The 23,703-nt window shown below is 38.8% G+C and overlaps 1 protein-coding gene, 1 long non-coding RNA gene and 1 pseudogene across 3 annotated transcripts in view; 1 reads left to right on the top strand and 2 right to left on the bottom strand.

The window, feature by feature from the left end:
- Nucleotides 1–23,703, bottom strand: part of LOC306660608 — a 601,149-nt gene that overhangs the window by 364,189 nt on the left and 213,257 nt on the right. The window lies entirely within an intron of this gene.
- Nucleotides 12,154–13,234, top strand: LOC306660252 (uncharacterized protein C11orf24-like; the record flags this gene model as incomplete). Its single annotated transcript, XM_079138398.1, is given in 4 exon segments — nt 12,154–12,526; nt 12,529–12,584; nt 12,586–12,802; nt 12,805–13,234. Coding segments are annotated over 4 exon segments (963 nt in total). The 3' UTR covers nt 13,122–13,234.
- On the bottom strand, nt 20,343–22,202 carry LOC306660009 (cryptochrome-1-like; annotated as a pseudogene). The gene is made up of 2 exons: nt 21,009–22,202; nt 20,343–20,897 (listed from the first exon to the last, which is right to left on the bottom strand). The product of its transcript is annotated as a cryptochrome-1-like (transcript).

Genomic DNA, 23,703 nt, shown 5'->3' with positions numbered 1-23,703 from the left:
TAAATTAACAAAAAAGACAAGACACAAATCAACAAAATTGCTGATGAAAAATTAGATACCATTAACAATAATTGTGAAATCCAGAGGATCATTAGGAACTGTTTTTAAAGTTTGTAGTTCAATGAACTAGAATATCTAGAAACCTTGACAAATTTCTAGACACATATTAGCTGCCCAAATTGCCTCAGGAAGATATCAGAAACATAAACAGACCATCATGAAATTAGAACAGCAATGAATAGTCTTCCAACAAAGAAAAGCCCAGGACCAGATGAAATCTTAGCTAGGTTCTAATAGACCTTTAGTGAAGAACTCATATGAATCTTTGTCAAACTCTTCCATGAAACCTAAAGGAAGGGAACACTCCCAAATATATTTTATGGAGCCAGTACGATCCTGATATGAAAACCAAACAAGGACATATCCAGGAAAGAAAACTAGAGGCCAAAATCCCTGATGAACATTGATGTAAAAATCCTTGGTGAAATATTAGCCAACTGCACTTAAAAACACATCAAGAAGTTAACATACAAAGAACAAGTTGTTTCCATCCCAGGAATGCAAGGTTGGTTCATTATAGGCAAATAAATAAATGTAGTTCACCACACAAATCAAATGAAAGACAAAAGTCATGATTGTCTCAACAGGCAGAAAAGGCTTAGGTAAAAATTTATTATGCATTCACATCAAAGAAAATGATAAACTAGGGAGAGAGGGAACTTACCTCAACATTATAAAGGCTACACATCACAAAACCAAAGCCAACATTATACTGAAAATTTAAAAAGAAAGCATTTCAGGAACAAAACAAAGATGTCCAATTTTACCTCTCCTATTCAATGCAGTTCTTGAAACTCAAGGCACAGCAATCAGGCAAGAGAAGCACATTACAGGGTGATTAGTAGGAAACTAAGAATTCAAACGATCTCCTTCTGTTATTGACATCATTCTATATCTGGAAAATGCAAAACTCTCCAACAGAAGACTTCTAGAGCTGACAATGAATTCAGCAAAGAAGCTGGAAACAAGGTTGAGACATTCATTAATTAATAGCTTTTCTGTACACCAAAAGTACTTCTGCTAAGAAAGAAATCAGGAAAACTATCCCATTATAAATAACAACAAAAATTTAAAATGCTTGGGAATTGTTTTATTTAGTTTTCTTTATTGTGACAAAAAGATCTGACAAGAACAATGTAGAGAAGAGAAAATTAATTTGGGGCTCAGGGTTTTAGAAATCTCAGTCCACAGACAGTTGATTCCATAACTCTGGGCCCAAGGTAAGGCAGAACATATCTGCAGGAAGATATGGCAAAGGAAAGCAGTTCAGAACATGACCGCCTACTAGGAAGCAGTGAGAGCTCCACTCAACACAGAGCCCCCAGTAACCTACCTCCTCCAAGCATACACTACCTGACTATGATTACCACCCAGTTAATCCATGTTGACGAGCATAAAAACTGGTACAAATATTTTGAAAAATAATTTGGCAGATTTTTATTAATGGAATATAAAGGAACATGTGGAGACTTTTACCGGATTTCTTGACTATCTTGATTATGATGATGAAACATGTTTAATACATATGTAAATACTTGTCAAGTTGTACACTTTCTACATGTGCAGTTTACGTTATGTCAATAATACCTCATTAAATCTTTTGGAAACAAAAAATGTATTGGAAGAAGAAACATCTTAGACAGTGATTGGGATACAGAGAGACACAGGATAAAGCTAGAGGTTGAGTTCTTCAATCTTATAGCAAAGAGAAGTAATACTTGGGTTATAAGGAAGGGGTAAGCATTAATAGAATTGAATTTTTAAAAATAATTATGATTATGGTTGCAGAACAGAGCATAGTTTGAGGAGGGCATTGGCAGGGAAAACAGGTCTAAGGTTACTACAGAATTCAGGTACAGACAATGATAACCTAATAATAATCTTTAAAGCACAAGGGAACAACAGAGCCAACAAAAGGAGGTGGGGTGCCATTCACAAAGAAAAGTGCAGTGGGAATGATCCAGGTGTTTACTTGTGAGTGTACCACACTTCTCATTATGTTTTAATGCAAAGCACATTTCTGAAATGAAGAATATTGTAACACATCAGTGTTCTATGGTGCAATGCCAAGCAATGTGTGCATCGGACGGCCTCATTTTTATGCCAAGGTCCTACCTTTTACATGACATGCTTGGTTGTTCAACTGGTATCCAAATATCCCTATTATTAGGGTAAGCCACTTCAGGAGCCTGTAAGGCTGTTAAAGTTGACTGTGATTCATCAAGGTCTTCCACAGCATTTATTTGAATTTTGACCTATAAAACAATAATCCAATATCAAAATGAACCCCATATTTATATACCATAAATACATAAATGTATACAAATCACAGGTAGTTTTTCAAAGAACTGATTTCTGTCAAAAGGAACCTTTATCAGTGGTTATTTTTTTTTTTTTTTGAGATGCAGATACATTTATTTATTTTTGGAACAATTGTATAGCTAGACAGCTTCACCCAACATCGTCAGCAATCAATTTCACACATGTGTAGGTTGGTTTAACAGGTTACCTCTGACAGTGGTCCTGCATGAAGTGCAGCTTTTAAAACTTATATTCTTTGCAGTATCATTCACATTATGTCAAGCTGCCCCTCTCAACAACTCATTTTTCTTCTCTATTTTGTTCTACAATTTAAAATTCTGCTTTCAAAATAATACCCAAGGTGGATCCAGAAGAGTTTCAAGGTATAGTCAAGGACAAAATGACTACCAATAGAGCCCTTGATTAAGAACAATCATTCTGAATAACAAGAATCTTAAAACATGCATTTAAACCTAATATCATAACTTCATGGTAATAGAGACTTTTTTTTTTTCTAAAACTTTTCATCAGTAAAGGATTCAGCTCATATAAATATACTCTAAGGATTCTTCTTTTGTTTACTGGCAACATAATCTTTGCTGAACCATCTCATTATATGCCCATGGCTGATCCTCACTGTCCTTGAAACACCATTTGACAATGTATTTGGTGAATGGTCTCACATGGGGCTCAATGGGGGTTCCATCTTTCCCAGTTAATGGCAGCATGACCAAGGCCTGCTGCATCTGGTGAAGATAAAGTGTTCAGTGCTCAACAATTTGGTGTAGAGGCCAACCCCGGATTTAAACTGAGTACACTCATAATGAATCTTGTAGTTGATCATATAGTTATGACAACGAGTGAACCTGGGAAGCTCAGGGTACACCACAATGGATTTTCTCACATAATAATTCCATGCATTATCATGAGAATCTCAGACACCATCAGGCAGCCAGGAGGCTGCATGGCATATTTCATGGATAAAAGTATCATGGAGGTTGTCTGTGGAGAAATCTCAATCTTGGAATAGTGTTCACTTTTGGGGTGTCCTGTTTCACTAGTGGTGCATAAGTCAGAAGTTCTCAGCATCTTTTTATTCCAGATGATTTCTATTTTCTTTGGCAGCTTTTGCTCAAAGATGGTGCTGTTAAACAGTTGGTAGATTTTCTGAACCAGTTCATCCTTATTTTGTTTGAAATTATTTCCATGAATTCTTTTCAAGGTCATAAAAGAAACATTCAGGTGTTTTGCACAGAGATTTCTCAACCTCCCATTTTTCAACTTTTACTGCACTGGATTTCTTCTTCAAAGGCTCATGCTTTTTTTTTTTTTTTTTTTTTTTTCACTACCAGCAGGTGTCACACACATAGTTTTGCTGTTGTTCTTTTTCTTCACTCCTTGTTCCACCACAGGAATGGACTCTTCACTTGGCAACATTGTGTCTATAATGTCTAGGTTAGCCTCAGGATCATTTGGTGGTTGACCAATATTTTTACCCAAATCCCGCATCTCATCAACATTATCAGGTGTATTGCCCTGGGAGAGAGCAAACCTCATCTATCTCTTCTTTATCAAAAGAAATTTGACTCTGATCATAGGAATCCTCTTCAATTAGCTTAGGACCTGCAATTTGTTATTGTTGTTGTCATCATCATCATCATCATAAAAAATTATTGGAGGTTCCTGGGTTGTGGGCTGCTTCTCAGTGTCAGAAAACCCTTCCAACATCTCATCTTTACTGCTTATTTTATTGTCTTACCTTTACATTCAATATCAGATTCTGATGTGATCACCACAGAGATGAACTGCTTCTTCTCTGCTCTTGTTTTGGCCTTAAGGGACTCACATTCTTCATTGCTGCTTGAGTCCAGAGAAAGAGCACAACAATCATCATCCTGGGTGTGCCACTGGCTAGGTTGGTCAGGCTTTCTTTCCCACTTGGCCATGCCTGGTTTTCAAGTCTCCAGTGTGGTCAATCACAGGTCACTTCTAAACCCTTATGAGATCCAGAATTGCCTTTTTCTCAATCATTTTCCAAGTTAAAATCTGTATATAACAAAAAATTCTCTGTTCTTTCACTTTACCTTTTACAATATATATTTTAATTTTTATTTTTTATTGTATCACCTTGCTTTCATAATGTACTTTATCAGTAAAATATTATCTTGTATTATTTCTAACAATACCGTGCTCATTTCAGTAGGTGTTTTCTCTGTGGGCCTAAAAGAAAAACAAAAAGAAAGAAACACTGGAAATTCTTTCAGACAAATACCAAGTATATAAAATGTATCAAGACTATTCTCTTTTATATATAAATTCTTTATATTTTTAATTTATTTCTTGTACCCATAAATTTTGCAATCATTTTCCACAAATGGGATTCAAGTGTAAACAGAAAGAATAGCATTAAGAAACCAAGAATAATACTACTAATAGAATCAAAACAAAGAATTAAATTTAGATCACACTTTCTGACAGCCAAAACAAAATGAATAATAAAATGTTCCTTGCATTATTTGATAGAAGTGACAGTGTTTTGTTATTATCATTTTCAAAAAATAAAGCTCATATGAGTTACAAAAACCCATTTGTAAAATATGACTTAAATCCTTGTATCCTTTTTGTAATGATAGGGTTCTTATTTCAGGACCTACAATACAATGACTGTACACAATTATAAGCAGTGTATATATGTTAAACTTGTTTTAATTCTCATTCTCCCAACAGTTCTGTGAGGTTGATAACACTAGGTATTTTATAAAAGAAGAAACTAGTCAAAGAAAGGCCAAATAACTTGCCAAAACCCATGCATCTTGCTAATGGAAAAACCCAAATTTAAACCTAGATTTTCAGTCTTCATAACATGTTTTACAATGTTCTGTGAAAGCAGAACATTGCTCATCAAGTATTTGAAAGAAATAAAATAGATGATCAATCTGTATTATCACTCCATATCAGGATACAATTGTAAATAACAATTTCTGCAACTTTCCATTATTTTAAAAATAAAATGACTTTTTTCATAGGCAATTTTGGAAATCTAGCTTCAATAAATTAAAGGTTTATTTTTTTAACAAATTCATCATTTTTTATTCAATTATTTTATGCAGGTATTCAACAAAGAAAGCACAAAATGCATATTCAATTACATTGCTGGACCAGGAAAACAAGGTTCTGACACTTTAAAACTTCATAATCCAAAAGGGATAATCTCAACTCTGTTGTCAATACTTTACTTTTATATGGTATGCAAATACAACACTCCCTTTCCCCCAAGATTCTAAGTACCTATTATATTGATACTTCTGATATTCTAGAGTACTGTACAAAATTACAGCGACTTGTGATGATACTGTCAAGGCAGAAGGCATGATGACATTGTCTTGAGAATGACCTGTGTGTTTGTATGTTTTCTACTACATAATTAAATAAATCCATCTCTGATAGTTGAAATTTTGGGTAATCATTTGCATGTTCAAGTGTATTAGGATATCCTTATCTGAACCAAAACACAATGAACAACAACCTTTATTATAGAAAATATACAAGTCAATAGAAAATCTAGGGTTCATTAGAGTTCACAATTCTGTAATTGAATTGTATAGACAATTCATAGACAGTTGTATAGACAATTCACTAGAAATCCTCAAAGGTACCCTATGAAGCTTTCTAATATTGGATATGCAAACCCAATTAATTGAATAAGCCTGTCCTTCTCTTTATGGATTATTTCCAAGGGCATGTGAAATATACTGGACACCTGTATTTTTAACTCTTTAATTCTACATTCTTCTTTAGTCATTGCTCACTTTTCCATGGCCTTTCCCTGCAAAAATTCTCTAATGAGTTTTCTACAATTATCCATTGAAGTCAGGTTTGCATGGTGACAATGTATGGAAACTACTTCTTGTCAAAGTCACTGGCCTTCATCTTTGTCACACTGTCAGCTGCATTGATATTACTATTTCCTTCCTCTCTCCTTAACTACATTATTCTATCTTATTTCCATAAAAAGTATTGATTCTGAGTTTTGACAGAGTGTGATGAGAAACAGAGCCTGAACTGCTCCCCAGGGCACTGTGGGGCCCTAGAGCCCCAGGCCAGAAGGTGAGCTGTGTGCCAAGGACAGGCCATGGCACCTGCTCTGCAGACATCTGGAGCTCCCACTGCAACTCCCCACTGGCTGATCCAGGAGGTGAAGGACCAAGCATCGGCTAGCCTCTCCCCATACCTGGATGACTTGATGGTATTGGTGACTGTTTTGGTCCAATCTTGTGTGTCACAGCCAAAGCCACCACTGAGGATGAGGCACCTTTGGGTGGCAGCAGGTGTGGTGTGGCAAGAAGAATGGCATATCTGGTACATCTTAGGAAGAGTTCTAACATGGACTTAGAGTGAAATGGGGGGCAACTAGGATGCTGAGAGCAGAGAAATAACCTAATCAGACTTGGCCTAATTGGTCTACTGTGACAAGAATGGATGGTAAGAGCATTAAAAAAAAAGACAAGGAGACTAATTTGCTGACTACTTACAGTTATCTGGACAGGAGATGCTAGTAGCTTGGAAATGGAAGATATGGCTAACTTTGAAGACAGACCTGACAAGATTTACAGACAGATTTGATGTGAAGCATAAGAGAAACAGCTGAGTCAAGAAAGAGACCAAGGTATAGTGTCATTAACTCAAGTAAGAATGAGGGGTAGGAATGAGGATGCGTTTTAGAACAATTTTGGACTGCTGAGTTGGCACTCAACAGCTAAGAAGGCAGTTTATTATAAAGATCTAGAATTAAGAAGTAAGATCATGGCTGGAGAGGTACCTTTGGAAATAACTGGCATATAAAAAGTATAAGGAAAACATCAGAGGGTATAAAGAGAAACAAATAAAACAGACTAACCTGCGAGGAAACCCAGGGGGATGAGTGACAGCCTGAAAGCCAGGTGCAGAAAGTGTGCTGGAGGAGGTTTCCAGGGAGTCCAATACTGCTGAGAGGTTAAGTAAGATGATATGGAAGAAATTGTTTCCAGATTTATTCAAGTGAAAACTGGAAGTAAAATTGGGAAAAGCAATTTTGGAGGAAAGGTTAGACTGAAAATTACTGGCATGAGTTCCAACACGAATGGAGGCCTAGAGATGTAGCACAATGGTAGAGGTCTTGCCTAGTATGCTCAAGGTCCTGGACTTGATTCTTGGGATTACAGTGAACAAATAAAACTTTACAAAGAAAGGGTAAAGGAATATGCCTCTTTCTTTCAAGAGCCTCCTAGCTCAGTAGCATAGTTGGCTATACTCTAATGTTGATTTAACTGCATTTTTCAGTCCTCACATACTGATTTGGTAGTATATTTGTGACACTTTAATTTTTTTCCATTTCATATGTGCCATCAAAACATACTAATTCGAAAAACTATAAAACAAAATAACCCTTAAAATATCTTAAATACACATTATATAAACTGATTATCATTTGCTAATATTGAGAGATAACTACCACAGAAAGACAAAATATTTCAAGGGTAGTAATTCTTGCTTAAATCAAAACTTCTATTTCTAGGGTATTTTATAGTTTGCAAGTACAAAGTTATTAGTTATATCAAAACATTGAATTCTATAACAATAATAAAAACATGGCAACAGAAACATAATCTAAATTATAAACTCAATCTTTGTAAGTTGGGTATTAAGTCACTGTTGAAAAATGTGGTGTTATGCATGTTTCGATATATTACCTTTAAAAATGAATACCATACATGTGATTGGCCTTTACAAGAAAGATTCACTTCATTAACTAACTTTGGATTTAGCATGAAAGTTAACAAATTATTGCCTGTGGGCCAAATCCATTGTTTGCAAGCTTTTCTATAGAAAGATCTATTGTTTTGTTTTTATTTTTGTGGTGCTGAGAATAGAACCCAGAGTCATAGGCATGCTAAACAAATACTACCCATAGGTATACTGCCATCCATTTTAGTGAAGTGCACCCCATACCCATACACTAGTGACTATAACATGTTTTAGAATACAATCACAAAGAACCTCTGGTCCACAAAGACTAAAATATTTAATGTCTGATTGTCTGCAGAACAAGTTTGCCAACTCCCACTTCGCTATATTAAAGATTTGATGAAAGTTTTCAAAGATTATACCCAATATAATAAAATATTTATGAAACATTACCCCCAACAAGTTCGATACATGCAGATTCATCTTAGAATTCATTATGTGAGCAATTGATCATTGGGAAAAATCACCCCAAATCTGCTAATGAGTAGTACTGCTATAGCAAGGCAGAGTGCAAGTGTGGGAGGCAACAGCTTCCTTTTGTAACTCAAAGTAACTATTAAAACAAAATTGTGCTTGAGAGGTGTCATTAAAATAACTGCCTTAAATATACTTTACTGAATTAAACAGTACACTAGAGAGCTGATTTCATTTTAAGTGCTTGTACACTCATTATTTTACAGATATGAAAATTTAACACTTTCCTTATTGATGAGGATTTAAACTAACTCCAATTTCATGAGAATGCCATGCTAAATGCCCTTAACATACACATTTGATATGTAATGTTTATATAAATGTGCTCAACAAATGCTTTGCATATCTTCAATATATGTTGCACATGAGATATATTCACCTTTGTACGTTTTTTATAATGTACAATACATGTTTTTCACAAATGTGCATATATCCATATTGTAAATCATGCTTTCCTGTTCCAGAAAGATACAGTAACAGAAGTGAAGCTGTTAGATTTATGGACTAAGATTTTGGAAATTTGGTGCATGTTACTAAATCACCCTTCCAAATACACAGACAAATTTCATTTATCAACAGGACATGAGAATGTCTTTAGCCTCATAATTGCCAAACTTGGTTATTATGTTAAGTAAATATTTATCAATATATATATGAAAAAAGGCATCTCGTGATTTATATACATTTTTTCTGATGACCCCAGGAGGCTGAATATCTGCAGTAAAAGCATAAATTTTGTTAATCATGAATATTAGTCCAAAGTTATTTTTATAGGACAGTATTTCCTTTGCCTTACCCATCATGTTCTTTATTTTTCTCAAGAAAAAAACATAGGTGTTCAGAATTTCTGTTCTTTCTTTGCTGAATGAATTCATCACCATCATTATCAGTGTCCTCATCACTATGGTGCAATATTTGTGATACTCCATCTTGTTAATTTTGTACTTCTCCAACTTTATTTTCACCTTTAATGAAAGTTCAAGGCCAAGGATAATAGTTACTCTTCAGTAAGAAGAATTAGTTTTGTTCTCATCACTGATTTCATCAATTGACTTAGTTTGATTGTCATGATATCAGTCTATAATAATACCTTTGGTTTTTAAATTTTATACAAGGTCATTGAATTTTTTCATTTCTGCTTGAGTTGAACCAACAACTTTTTTTCAAAACTGCAAAAAGAACAATTCTTCATTCTGTGTTTTTGTTCTTCTCATTCTTTGCTACCTAATATTTACATAACTTGTATGACTGGAAGAAGTAAAAAGATAACCCAAGATGTTCCCTGTTCAATATTTACTCCCTGGACTTTACATTAAACAGCCAGGATTAGGAAATGTGGCATGGTGGGTCTCTGTAGCAGAAGGAAGATTTCCCCTTGTTGCATGAGCTCTTTCTTCCATTATCACTCGATGTTCTTTTCTCATTTGGATTCTGGGATATCAGAAGTGAAAGAACTCACTCAAATACATAAACCAAGGTTTGTCATAAAAGAAGGAGCACAGTGAAGCTGCTGCATTGCTAGAATGGAATTCTGGAAACTGAGATGCTTCCCAGATTATACGTTTCATAACCATAGCAAAATATATAAGTAATTGGCCCTTTATCTACATGTGAGTAAAAGTCAATGTATTCATGGGAAATAGGTAGCCTCTTCTACTTTGATTTTTTCCACACTTTTTATTAGTGTACTCCAGTTATATACAATGATGGGATCTGTCACAAATTGATACGTGTGCAAAATATAACAATATAAAATGACCAATATCCCACCCTAGCACTTCTCCCCTCCCTCCTCATCATCCTCCTTTCCTCTATGGATCTCTCTTTAATTTCCATGAGTTTTGCCCCCACATTTCTTTTTCTTTTTTCTCTCTAGCTTTCACATATGAGAGAAAAAAATATGCCCCTTGACCTTCTGAGAGTGACTTATTTTGCTTAATATATTTGTCACTAGGTCACCAATTTTCCTGCAAGTGACATAATTTCATTTTTCTTTATGGCTGAATAAAACTCCATTGTGTATATATGCCACGTTTTCTTCAACCATTCATCCACTGATGGAAAACTAGGCTGGTTCCAATGTTTGGCTATTGTGAATTGTGCTGCTATAAACATGGCATGCATGTATCATTGTAGTGTGATGATGTTAAATCTTTAGGATAAATACCAACGAGTGGTATAGCTGAGTGGCTCCAGGCCTAGTCTTTTGAAGAGCCTCCATACTGATTTCCACTGTGTTCATATATGTATTCTTTATGCATTCATCTGTTGGCAGCTACCTATGCTGTTTTCATAGTGTGACTACTGTGATGATCATAGGTATGTCTGTACCACTATAGTATGACATCTCTATGTCTTTAGGAAAGATACTCAAGAGTGGTATAGCTTTGTTCAGGTTCTATACCTAGACTTTTGAGAAGCCTCCATACTGATTTTATAAAGGTATCCATAATTTACAACCCCCCCAAAAGATAAAGTGTTCCTTTTTCTCCCCATCCTCTCTAGCATTTATTATTGTTTGTATTCTTGATGGCTCCCTTTGTGACTGGTATTAAATAAAATCTCTGTGTAATTTTGATTTGCATTTCCCTAATTGCTATGATGTTGGACACTTTCTCATATATTTGTTGGTCATTTTAATTTCTTCTTTTGAGAAGCATCTAATTCATTTGCTCAATTATTAATTGGGCTATTGTATTTTGTGGTGTAAAATTTTTGAGTTTTTTTCTATGTTCTAGATATTAATCCTCCATCAGAAGTGTAGATAGTAAAGATTATTCTTCCAGTCTATAGGTTCTCTTTCACATTACTCATTGTTTCCTTTGCTGTGGAGAAATTTTTTTAATTTGATGCCATCCCATTGATTAACTCAATCATTGCCCGAGCTTTAGGAGTCCTAGAGAGAAAGCATTGCCTCTAAATGTTGGAGTGTCGACTTCCGGGCTGCCAGGGCGGCGCTGAGCAGGGGCTGCTGCCCTAAGCTGTCTTGGCTCAGCCTCCTGCCATGTCCTCTGGCCGGCCAAGGTCGCTTCCCAGCAGGACGAGGGCCGCGGGGCTGTCGCGGGCCTGAGAGGCCAGGATGCATCAGTCACCTCAGGGGAGCATCCCCCTTGGTCCCACATGTGCCACAAAGCATGCCACACCTGGGGTGCCCTGCCGAGCTGCGCTCACCTACGCAGCCAGAACTCACCTGGCGAGCACTGCAATGCCAAGCCCGCAGCTCCCTGAGAAGGAAGATGGCCCACCCTGCGAGCACGCCCTGAGCAGCTGCCTCTGATCCTCCAGCCAAGCGGAAAGGAACGTTGACAGCCTGAGAGCCTTGCGCCCTGCCCTGCCCAGACCCTTCCTCCCCACAAGATGTGGACAACCCTGGTGCTTGTTTGGCTTTCCTCGTTGCTCTTGTCTGGAAACTAAGTGGCATCTGAGGAGCCAGTTCCTAACAGGACGCGGGATGTGTCAGTGAAGAAAAATGCGTTCGTGGACTCAGATGACAAGACTCCGGAGGCAGTCACCACAGTGACACGTACTTCTGTCATGTTGACCCAAGGGCCTTTGGCAGCCAACCTCACCTTTGCTCAGGTGAGGTTTGTAGAGACGGCAAACAGGACAAACGTGAGCACTCCAGCTTCTGTGGGAGGCGTGGCCGATGGCGTGGCCTCCAGAGCTTCCCTGTCGCCTGTCCCCACACCTGCACGGCAGACCCCATCCACAGCCACTCCTGGGCCCCTGTCTCTTAGTCCGTCCCTCACAGGAGGGCCACGCAGCAGCACACCGCCAGGGGCAGCAACTGCAGTCACAGAGGCCACGCAGGCCCGGGCTGCTCCTGGGACAACCATAAGCCCTCCCAGCAGCACGCTCCGTCCTGCAGAGCACTTGCCGCCCTGCTCCACAGCAAGCCCCGCACCCCCACCAGTCCCCAAGCACAAGGTCCCACCACCCAGGTGTTGTCAGGCCAGCCCAACACAGGGGGGGTGGTCCACACCTACCCCAGAGCCCACCACCACCCCAGAGTCCACCACCACCCACTCCGAGACTCCAGTGTCCTCCATGGCCTTGACCACCACCCAGGTACGAGCTGAGGAGCCAACTGCCAGAACAGTGCCAGTGCCTCACCCCAGCCCAACCCCTGAGATGGAGGCCACATCCCCCACAACTGAGCCAAGCCTTTCGTCACACACCCAGGGGCTGGTGGGCCAGACACACACCCGACGCCAGAGCAGGTGAAAACCAAGACCACGCCTGGTGCCGCCTCCCCGGGGCCCACACCCACGGACATGTGCCTATTCAGCACCCAAGGCCAGTACCTAGTAGTCACGAGAGAGCTCCTGTCTCCGTCCTTGGTGAACAAGACGTTCCTCCTGGAGGTGCTGGTGCTCGGGGCGACCCTGTTCGTGGCAGTGCTGGTGCTGTTTGCCCTGCAAGCCTACGAGACCTACAAGAAGAGGGACTACACGCAGGTGGACTACCTGATCAGGGGCATGTACGCAGACTCGGAGATGTGATGGCGGCCACCGCCAGCCATCCCTCCTCAGCCTTCCATTTGTCTCAAACCAAACCAAGTGCTTCCAGATCTCTTGGTGCAATTCAGAGATACGCAGGATGCTTAGGCACGTTCAATTGCTGTCAGATTAACTCCGCCATCACAAAAGAGTTGCTGCTTTCCATAATTATTTTTATTAACAATCTTGTGCGTGGGAGAAGCTGAGGATCCTGCCTCGGGGTGCGGTGGGCAGGCCCTGGCCCACTCGGCCCTGTGTGTCAGTCCTCAACCGGAATTAAAGTGAAGTCTGCTCTCTGCTTAGGAAAATAAATAAATAAATAAATAAATAAATAAATAAATAAATAAATAAAAAGTTGGAGTGTCAACCTGATGTTTTCCTCTAGGAGTTGCATAGGTTCTGTTTTACTTTCAAGGTCTTTGATCCACTTTGATTTGGGGTCAGGTTGTGAGGTAATGTACTAGTCACATTCTTCTACCCCAGCATCTTTGAATTAAAAGGCTGTCTTCTCTGTATTGTTTTTGGCACCTGTGGCAAGGGTCAGATGCCTGAATGGTTGTGCATTTGTCTCTGGCTTTTTTTTTGTGCACCACAGGTCTATGTGTCTTTTTTTATGCCAGTACTATCCATTCTATTGGTATATGTGTCTTTTTTATGCCAGTTTTTATTACTATAGCTCTTTAGTATAACTTGAAGTCAGGCATCAGTATTTTTATCTTTCCTTATTTTCTATATAAGACAGTTTGATTATGATGTGAATTGGAAAACTTCTCTTCTGGTTACATCTATGTAATATCCTTTGTGACTTCTGTATAACCTATTCCTTTCTGAGATGGTAAAAGTTTTCAGTGAATATCTCATTGCAAATAGTCTTAATGCCTTTAGCTTGTATCTCCATGTTCTCAAATACCCATCCATAGACTCCCAAAGTTGCACCAAGTATAAACCCCAATTACTAAAATATTCAATTTAGAACTCTACACCACTCTGTCACAGAAATACACAATTTTCAACACCCCATTTTGTGCTGATTCACCATATACCAGGTAATTAGAAACTGAGATCAACTACAACCTGCTGTGCAACCTAGCCACAAAGGTTGGCAGCTAAATGAAAACCACAAAGTTGTCAGGCCTTACAATCTCCAACCATCAACTTGAGCAAATATGAAGAATGAGCAGCCATCACCGCCAACAGTTTTGATCTCTACAGTGACAAGAGGCTCTTTATTTCTCATCAAGATTTTTTGTTCCTATTTTTTGTTAATTTTCTTCTTTTGTTCTACCATTCTCTCACTTTTAAATCTTTTTTATTCATCTTCTATTGAATTAGATGATCTTTAACATTAAAAAATTTCCTCTCGTAAAAGATTTTCCTTCACCATTTCTTAAACAGGGAATAACAGCATATTTTTATATTTTAAAATTAGTATCAATACTTTAGAGAAGGTTCAATTTAAATTATTAATGGTCAAAATCAACATACCCTTACTAGAAATTGTTTTGAAATTTTTACTGAAATGATACATTATGATGTTGTTATGCATGTGTATAGACAATCTGTAGTTAAGCCCAGTTCTATTTTTATTCTTACATCAAGTAAAAACAGGGCAAAAAATGTTTATTGATATTTACTAATTTCTTGCCTTAAAATGAAGCTATTTACTGACTGAGACAGTAACAGTATCTCATGCGATGTTCAATGACATACACAGAAGGTTAACCATAGGGGTTTATATTTATTTATGGTCAACACACCATAGCTCTGTATGATTGAGTCAATTCAATGGTTTTCCAACGGTGAGAAAGACAGGAAAAGTATGAAAAATTCCTCTACCTCTCAGAGAAGTTTTGGTGCCGGAAACTTATAAATTCTTCCCACATCTCAAATGTCTTGCTCTTCCTCTTTCCAATGTTTGCATTCAATATCCCATCCTCCACTGTACACACTGGCTTTCTTTCCCAAATTTATTTCCTGTAATCTTTGTCTTTCTTTTTTTCATCAGTTGTTCTACTCTCCTCTTCTTTATTCACCAAAATTTCTTTGGTCTAAGCATTACTTAGAATAGATCTAATAATTTACATTCTATAGCAATAACCATCCTATTACCTGATGGTAAAAAACTAATGCTATAAAACTTATTCCCTTATAGGTCATTTGACTTCACAATATTTGTGTCATCTGTACATTTCCCGAAGCATTAGAATACAGTAGGACTCAGGTTTTAAATATGATATTGAATACTAAAGGCTTCACATACACATTTCTTACCACCTACATGTTCTTTGATCTTCTATTCTCCTCCTGGAAAAGCATCACTAGATAAAAGCTGAAAGAAAGAACACAAAAGTTTTTCAAATGACTCTCAGAGAATTTTGGTAAAGGTAACATCATTAATGAGTGGCATAAAGATTTGTAAATCACAATTTAATAAGAGACCCAAATGTATTTTTTTTGGAATCTGTGACATAAAAGTAAGTCAAGCCCCCATGTAAAACTGAAACACCTCAGAACAGAATCTCATGTAAGTCTTCCAGATTCTGTGGGACTCTTATTTACTATGGAAAAAGAATTTCAATCCAGGACGAAGAACAAGGAGACATAATCACTGACAACCTACTAACTGATGTGCATATTCCCACAAGAACCTAACTTCAGCAACCCTCACACTCTTTAGCATCTCTCACCAGTAGAGGATATTTAATATAAACTGAATTGGATAATTTATTATGACTGTACCAGCTATTATTCAGTATTAAATATGGAACATTTTATTAGAGAATGATTTTAACCTCTGAGATATATTGTATGAACATCAACATGGGAAATGTTGCTGTTGTTTTATTTTGATCCTCAAAGGTTTAAGAAGTCAAATGTCTTCTGTGAATCAGTTGAAAAAACTCAATGTACTGTGCAATATGTTTCTATATATTTCCTTTACCTAACTGTTCATACCCATGGGGTAGATCATGCAAGTACTTTCATTTAATTAAAAAGTAATGAAGTTAAGTTGAGGAGCGCTCCCTGAGTGGTGTGCAGCTGCAGCATGAAGTAGTGAATACAGCCATGAATAGAACCCTAGGGGGCAATTACAGAGAGCCAGTGACAAGATGAAAGCCAAGGATATTGCCCGTTAGAATAACCAAAGCATCAGTTGGGGAAATGGTCTACAGTACTACCAGGGTAAATCTGGCTGATCTGAAGAGAGAAACATGCCCTCTTGGCTTCTCAGTAGGAGAATCTAGAATTTTCAACCAATCCCTACTCCACTGAAATCCATCAGTTGCAGCAAGAAGAGACTTCGATTCTGCCTGAGATGTCAAGGAGGATAGGTGCACTGACATTCTTCCATGCAGTTTCTCATTGTGCAAGAACAGGAGATAGATTCACTAAGATTCCATTTTTTGTGGATTCCTTTCTGTGATTTCAGAACCTATGTTTCTTTATTTTTATATCTCCATGGCCCAACTGTAATCAGAATTCTCTGAGCCATGATGCATTCACAAAAGGAGTCATGCTGGGTCTAAGAAGGAAACTAAGACACTTGGACAGTTGAAAAAAGGGACTGAAGTCTACTTTGGGAGAAAAAAGATGACTTTATTTCCATGTGGTATTTAAAGACCAGTGACAGCCAACGTGGGTCCAGGAGGAATGCTGGTGCACAAAGCTATGCACAGGTGAGTAGGTCACCACAAGTATGGAATAACAACCACTATTCTCACAGTCAGCTGGATGAACTACCCTCACTCTGACCACTGAAACTATGCCACAGATGTCCCTGGCAATTCTGAGAGATCCCTGGGGGAAAAACAGTTCAGACAGGCTCTTCTCCTAGGACTATCTCTGTGAGAAATAAGGAACCCTTGCATGTCTTATATCTACAAAATGCAGTGGCCACATATCATCACAGAATGGAGGTGAACAGGCTGATAGTCTGGTTCCAGCAGTGAGAACGACAGAGATGTGCCAAAAGCTCAGGTCAGCAGGAACTAGAGTCTGTCATTTGGACATCTATTAAATGGAGGGCAGTGGGGCAACCACCCATTTCAAACTGGTGCCTTGAATCTAGCAACACAAAGATAAACTTTGTATTTTCATGAGGGAGAAAGATGCAGGCCTGCTGGGATGGGATCTGGTGGAAAGCTGCAAGCTTAGAGTTCTCCTACCAAGCACACATCTTGCAAGACCAGACACCCATGTATGATCAGACACAGTGGGAGGAAAACTCATAGTGAACTGGACCACTGCATGCTCCTAACTCACTTACTAAAGCGTCCAGGTGTAGATACTGTAGTACATCTCAGTCCCCAGAATCCAAGTGTGGCAGGGTATGTCAGGAAGTTCTGCTGATTCCCTGAATCACATCCACGGGTACAAGAAGAAGTACTGAGCGTGGATATTCCTCTGCAACTGACCACATTCCCTCAGTACACCCTGGACATAGGAGCAGAGGGGTTTGAGACTTCACTCTGCACTATCAGAGTTGCCCTGTTTGGGCTAGAGTGAAGAAGAAACAAGAAGAACTACAGTTCTTTGACAGAAACCCCCAAAGCTATTGGACTATAAAACAAAATTCCTAGACAGAAGTGTATCTACTTGAAATATATCAGCAAGTAGAAATCTAAACTTTTGGTTGTTGTTGCTCTTGATTTCTTGACAGTTAAGGCCTCTGTTTCTCACATTACTTGTCTTCTTCTGTTCTGAAGCACAATGAGTTTCGTCTCTCCTTTCTTCCTTTTCTGTTTGGCTTTCCTGTAGTCTCATTTAGATATTTTTCTCCACATTTCTTCCTCTGTCTCTATATCCCACAAAAGATTTCCTTGTTTCCTTTGTTCCCTCTATCTTGTGAATTTAATAAATTCCTACTCCTTTGTCCAACCACTTCCTCTCTGATTTTTCATTTCTTCTCTTCAGTGAGTGAAGGCATGGTGATACCTTGAAATAAGCATTTACTTATAAGTTGAATTATGGCTTATTTCTTAGTATTTGCAGCTGCTGGGGCCTATTCTGTCCTCCTAAAAACATGCTGGTGAGTAAATCTCCCACTATGGTAATGCCCATTTGGGGATATTTCACTGACATATAACCCCTGCTCCCAGCACATCTAATCAAGAAAGCAGCTCTCTAAAAGGACCCAAATATAACAGAGGAAGAGAAACCCTTCCACATGCATGCACAAACCTCAGCATAAGTATACAGACCACAAGACAAAACAGGGCCTTAGCACACCTGTAAAATACCAAAATTCACCAAAACCTGCATCTACACATTCATAGTCTTACAGCTCCTGAAGGGTTGTGATAAATAATGTTTATACAAATACATTACTTTCCTGCCTGGGAAGGAAATGAATGGGGGAGTTATTATTAGTGCCCTCAGAGCAAAGGTCCATCTTGGAAGCTGATTTTACCAAGGGCAGTTGGGTATGTGTAAGGAACCTCTGCCCTACTTTGACATATACACTGAAGTCAAGGGACAATGAAATCTGTGACGTTGGCATTAGTGACTGGTAATATGAAACTAACCTTTTGAGCCACTGGGAATGACCAGCCTTTACCATGAATGCATTCAGTGGCCATGGCTACTCCACTTTTTAAGCTCTTAGACTTATTCTCAACACAATGGTAATAGAAGGAAGTATGCACAGGAAGCATAAGAAATCATCAGAAATCTGTGCCTCAACCCAAAGACAAAATTGATCTATAAGATACCATGGATTCTTAAAGCAATTGGAGTTGGAAAACTAGTTCACATGATATATGACTTAAGTATGAAATGATGATCTTTGAACTCTAAGATTATTTAGAAAGTGAATTTCATTATTAAAGTAAGGAAAACTAAAAGAAACCTGGAACTAAAACAGACAAGTTTACAAACCTTTGCCTGCTTCTTCTGAGTACCATGAAGAGATTTTCCTCCTTCCTCTGGTGTCACATCTGAATAATGTTCTGCTGACAAATATAGAGATTTACTTAGATTACTTAGAGTTGTTATAAAAGGGAGTACTCTCCTCAGAATAAAAAAAAATCCCTCTAAAAATAATCTGTATATTTTCCCAAATGTACATGAATAAAGAGCCTACATTTTAGCTGACTATTCATGTTGTAACTTATATTGCTGTTGGATGAGGTTGAATGTAGTCCTGGGATTGAACCCAAGGCTTTTGCATGCTTGGCAAAAACACTGCCACTGAGTTTTTTTTTTTTTTTATATTTGCATATACTTTAATAAAAAAGTCACTTTAGCTGAAAATGAACAAAAACAGGGGGGAAAGAACTTATCAAAAGATCCTTCAACAAAATTGGACCAAAACAGATATACATGAAGCTTTAAGACATATATTGTCTATGTTAACAGAGACTACACCTACTAGCTTTGATTTTGCATATTTTAAAAACATTATTATGAAAGAGTGCAAGGTTATGTCAAAACAATAATGTCAAAAAATTTGTCCTGAAGTTTTAAGAAAGCATTTTAAGAAAGTCTAAAAACCTATTTTCCCACGTTGACTCTCAAAACTTTTGAGTTTATATCACAATACTAGTTTGCAACTTAAACTTTTACCATATATGAAAAATTATGAAAACTACATTGATGGATCTATACCAATTTTGATTATTTATATTTATATTAAGCAAATTCTTTTACCGAGTTCTTTATACACAAATTGCCACTTGCCCTATGTCAAATTCATTAAAAAATTATAAATCACAGAAATGTCCTTAGAAATAATGCACTTATACTACAGTTTCTTTATCCAAAGAATAATAATATTATGGCAATTGCAAATAAATGGATGGAATTGGAGATTATCATGCTAAGTGAAATAAGCCAATCCCAAAGAACCAAAGGTCGAATGTTTTCCCTGAGAAGTGGATGATGATATATAATGGGGGTGGGAATGTGAGGAGTGAGAAAAGTATGGAGGAACTTTAGATTATGTAGAAGAAAATGAGAGGGAGGGGGTTATAAAAATGGTGGAATGCGACAGACATTATTACCCTATGTACATGTATGATTACACAAATGGTGTGAATCTACATTGTGTACAACCATAGAAATGAAATGATGTACCCCATTTGTGTACAATGAATCAAAATTAAGTCTGTAAAAATATTAAAAAATAATTTAAAAAAGAAATAATGCATTTAAAATGCACCTGCTTTCTATCAACGAAGAACTTTTTAAAATAATTTAATTGAAAAGTACTCAATTTGTAATTTCAGCTGCAACTGTATCCATCTTGAATGTTTTCTAATTAGTGCTCTGTCTCTGGACTCTAGGACCAACACTGTGTCCTCTTTCTGACTAGGACATTTCCCACTGCTGAGACCAGTGCCCTTGGAGCTTCTTCCTTGCTTTAACAGGTGAGTTTGCTGACTGTCTCCATGAGCATAATGTAAATTACCACTCCCTTGAGCTCAATTTCCACTGCTGCTACAACCTGGGATGTTTTCTCCAGATACATACCCCATGAGACCTCCATTCCCATTAGGATTAGAAAGCACAGAAGCAAGAAGACGTAGTCCTCTATATCATGAAAGCTGCTGATAGATTTGTTTCATCCTTTCAATATTCAAATGGCTTGCCTCAGCATGGTTTGCCATTGGTTTGGGATAATTAACTCCTATTAAACACATGGCTATCTTCTGGTGCATTCCAGGGATCATAGATATATTTTGCAGGTAAGCCTCTTAGGACAGGTAAATAATGCCTGATGTAGTCTCCACTGAGATCTGTTCTTCTATCAAAACCAAAAGGACAACAGCAGTGAAAAAACTGTTGGAAAGGGGGCTGGGAATATAGCTCAGTTGGTAGAGTGCTTGCCTTGCAAGCATCAGGCCTTGGGTTCAAATTCCCAGCACCTTAAAAAAAAACAAAAAAAAAATCCTGTTGGAAAAAGGAACTACAAGACAGCCACATCCAACTTCCAGCATTTGTGCGCCAATCTGCATCAAGCAGTAATTCTTCAAATTAGGTCATTCCTTGTTCCAAACTTATCCACAGGACACCTCATGCGAAGAGGCAAGCAATTGCATGTCTGGATAAGTGGTGAATCCAAAGCTCTTGACAAAGCTGTGTCATGATAGCATCAAGCCACAGAAAGCCTGTCTGGCATTCTGTCCATTTGACTAAAGCTTTGGGATTCTTATCCCAAGGAATCTGAACACAGATGGGGTTTCCTTCCATTGTATCAAAGTGTGGATTATTTGTTGCTGCTGTATAGAAAAAAATCATGCCGTAACTGTTGCTCATAAAGAGAAAGAGGAGGGAAACTGTTCTTCTTTACCTTTTTGTAGAGATCAGTTAGTTTGAAGGAAAAAAGACATGATAAATAACCAAATTGGAGATAAGGATTAAGTCCAGTAGGGCTTGTAAGTAAGGAATTAGCATTCATTTGATGTCTTTCAATTTTTCCAAATGTCTTTCCAAACGCGTAAGTGCTTCAGTTTCACCTCCTGTCCATACTGCACAGGATAAGTCATCTGTGTCAAAACCTAGCTCATCCAGTGGAGAAACATCATGTTTCTCATCATGGTCATCAGACAGAGGAGTTGTGCACTTTTCTATCACTTCTGAAGAAATAGTCTACTGGAATCTCTGATGGTTCCATTTTGCTGATAACAGTATGAAATCTTTTAGAAATTAGAGGCTTTCGTCCACCACTGAGTTTGATGATCTTGTCTAGGTCATATAATGTGTGTGAAATTCAAACAATGACTTCTACTCCAGCTTCAGTAGCCAGTTTCTTTATAGCTGCATCTCATTTCTTTCCGAAGGGCTCAGATTCATAATCAATTCAAAGTTTAGTAATGTTCCACTCCTTGAAAAGCCTGGGAAACACATCTGCTGGCTGTCCACAAATCACAAATAGACGAGAATTTAATTTTCGTAGATTGGCATCAAGATCCTCAAGACATTGAAGAAAAAATAGCCACCTGTTGATGTGGAGGAGACAGTGAACCAGGGGTCACGGATGCAGACCCAGCGGAAGATGTTGGCGCCCTGGATGCACTCCTTCAGGGCGAGGTTGTCATGGAGCAGGAGCCTATTTCGGAATCTGTGCACTGCATTCACCCCCATGCCTGGGGCACAGGGAGTCACCACCATCTTCCTACACCCAGAAATTCAGAGAAGGAAGGTCCAGCTCATAACCGACTAACCGACGCCTTCGCTTCCAGGAGAACCCCCCCCCACACACACACAAGGAGGGATGAAAGGGCGGCAGAGGGGAGACAGAAAAAAATAAATCTAAGAAGGGATCAGAGGAGGCCAAGGCGCCCGAGGCGCTGCTGGAAGATGAATGGAGGTTGTCGTGTTGGTGGAATCCCAGTGTGGACCCCTTTAGGAGTCAGCATCCGCTACAGGAACCCAGAGAAGACCAATAATTTCAAGGGCCTGTGACCCAAGGGCAAACTCCAGGCTCTGGGGCTGCCACGACAGCGCGAGCTGGCAGGGGCAGCCCCAGGAGGTTCATTACGGAAACCTTGCCCACCAAGGCCGCCCTGCGGAGAAAACTGCCCCCCAAGGCTCAGCCACGCAGAGGAGGGTCGGCAGAGCATTCAGCCTGGGTCTGCGGTGCTGCCTCTCGCACAGGAGCAACCACGGGAGAGGAAGGTGGTGATCTGAGAAGCTGGAGGATTCTTGGCCATTTACTGGTCCCGAGGTTTCCCAGTTGACTTCACAAGGGTCACCAACGAGTCAACGGCCTCGGTTCTGCCCCCAACTCCTAAATGGAGGGCACACTCTCCATGTGACCCCGGACACCTCAAGTTTCTGAACTGTGTTTACTATGCTGGTTCTGACTTCAGTCACTTCCAGAGAGGCAGCAACAGCTTCATTCCCCAAAATGTTGAATCCTTGCCCAGATACTGGGCTCCCTGCCTCTGCCCCTTTTCTTAGCCACCTGGTCACCGTCCCTGGAGCCACCCATGGTGACCACAGGCCCCTGGTGGGGGGAGGCTTAGCACCTCCACTGAGGACTATGCTACTGAGCTTTATCCCTAGAGTGTGGCTTGAATACTGCCACCGTTTTAAGTGGATCAAAGAAGTGTTCCATGTTCCTAGCAGTGATTGACTTTGAAGGAAATACTTCAACTGAGCCAAAACTTCTCCAATCCACTTGGGGAGATACCGTTAACCACTGGGTTCAATGTACATATGCATCACCAAAGATTCAGTTCCCAAGATAAATGAGAAATCCTCAGAAATAAATTTTTAAAATATCATAGACACTTGAAAATTCACACTTTTCACTCTTCTCTATCTCAGAATAGAAACTTATAAACAACCCCTGTTCATCAATACGAGTTTCCAAATGGAGGAATATTTTTACACCTTATAAAGGTGAATGCCCTGTCCCTTATATGGGACATGATTTCTCATCCTTCTGAAAAATCGCTTCTCTAAAGACTCTACCTGCTGTATGAAGACTTCTTCACTGTGACTATTTTTTGGTGTTTCTTTTTGGGCTTCCATAAGACTTTATGTTTTTCTACTGCACCATAATGAAGTAAATTGTACACTGATTGTTTACTTGTATATACTTGAGCTTCACACAAAACCATCCATCCACCACATTCAT

This window comes from Sciurus vulgaris (genome assembly GCF_902686455.1).
Source record: "Sciurus vulgaris genome assembly, chromosome: 4".
Taxonomy (NCBI): Eukaryota; Metazoa; Chordata; class Mammalia; order Rodentia; family Sciuridae; genus Sciurus; species Sciurus vulgaris.
The sequence above is the reverse complement of the archived record's forward strand: the minus strand, read 5'-3'. Positions and strand labels throughout refer to the sequence as shown.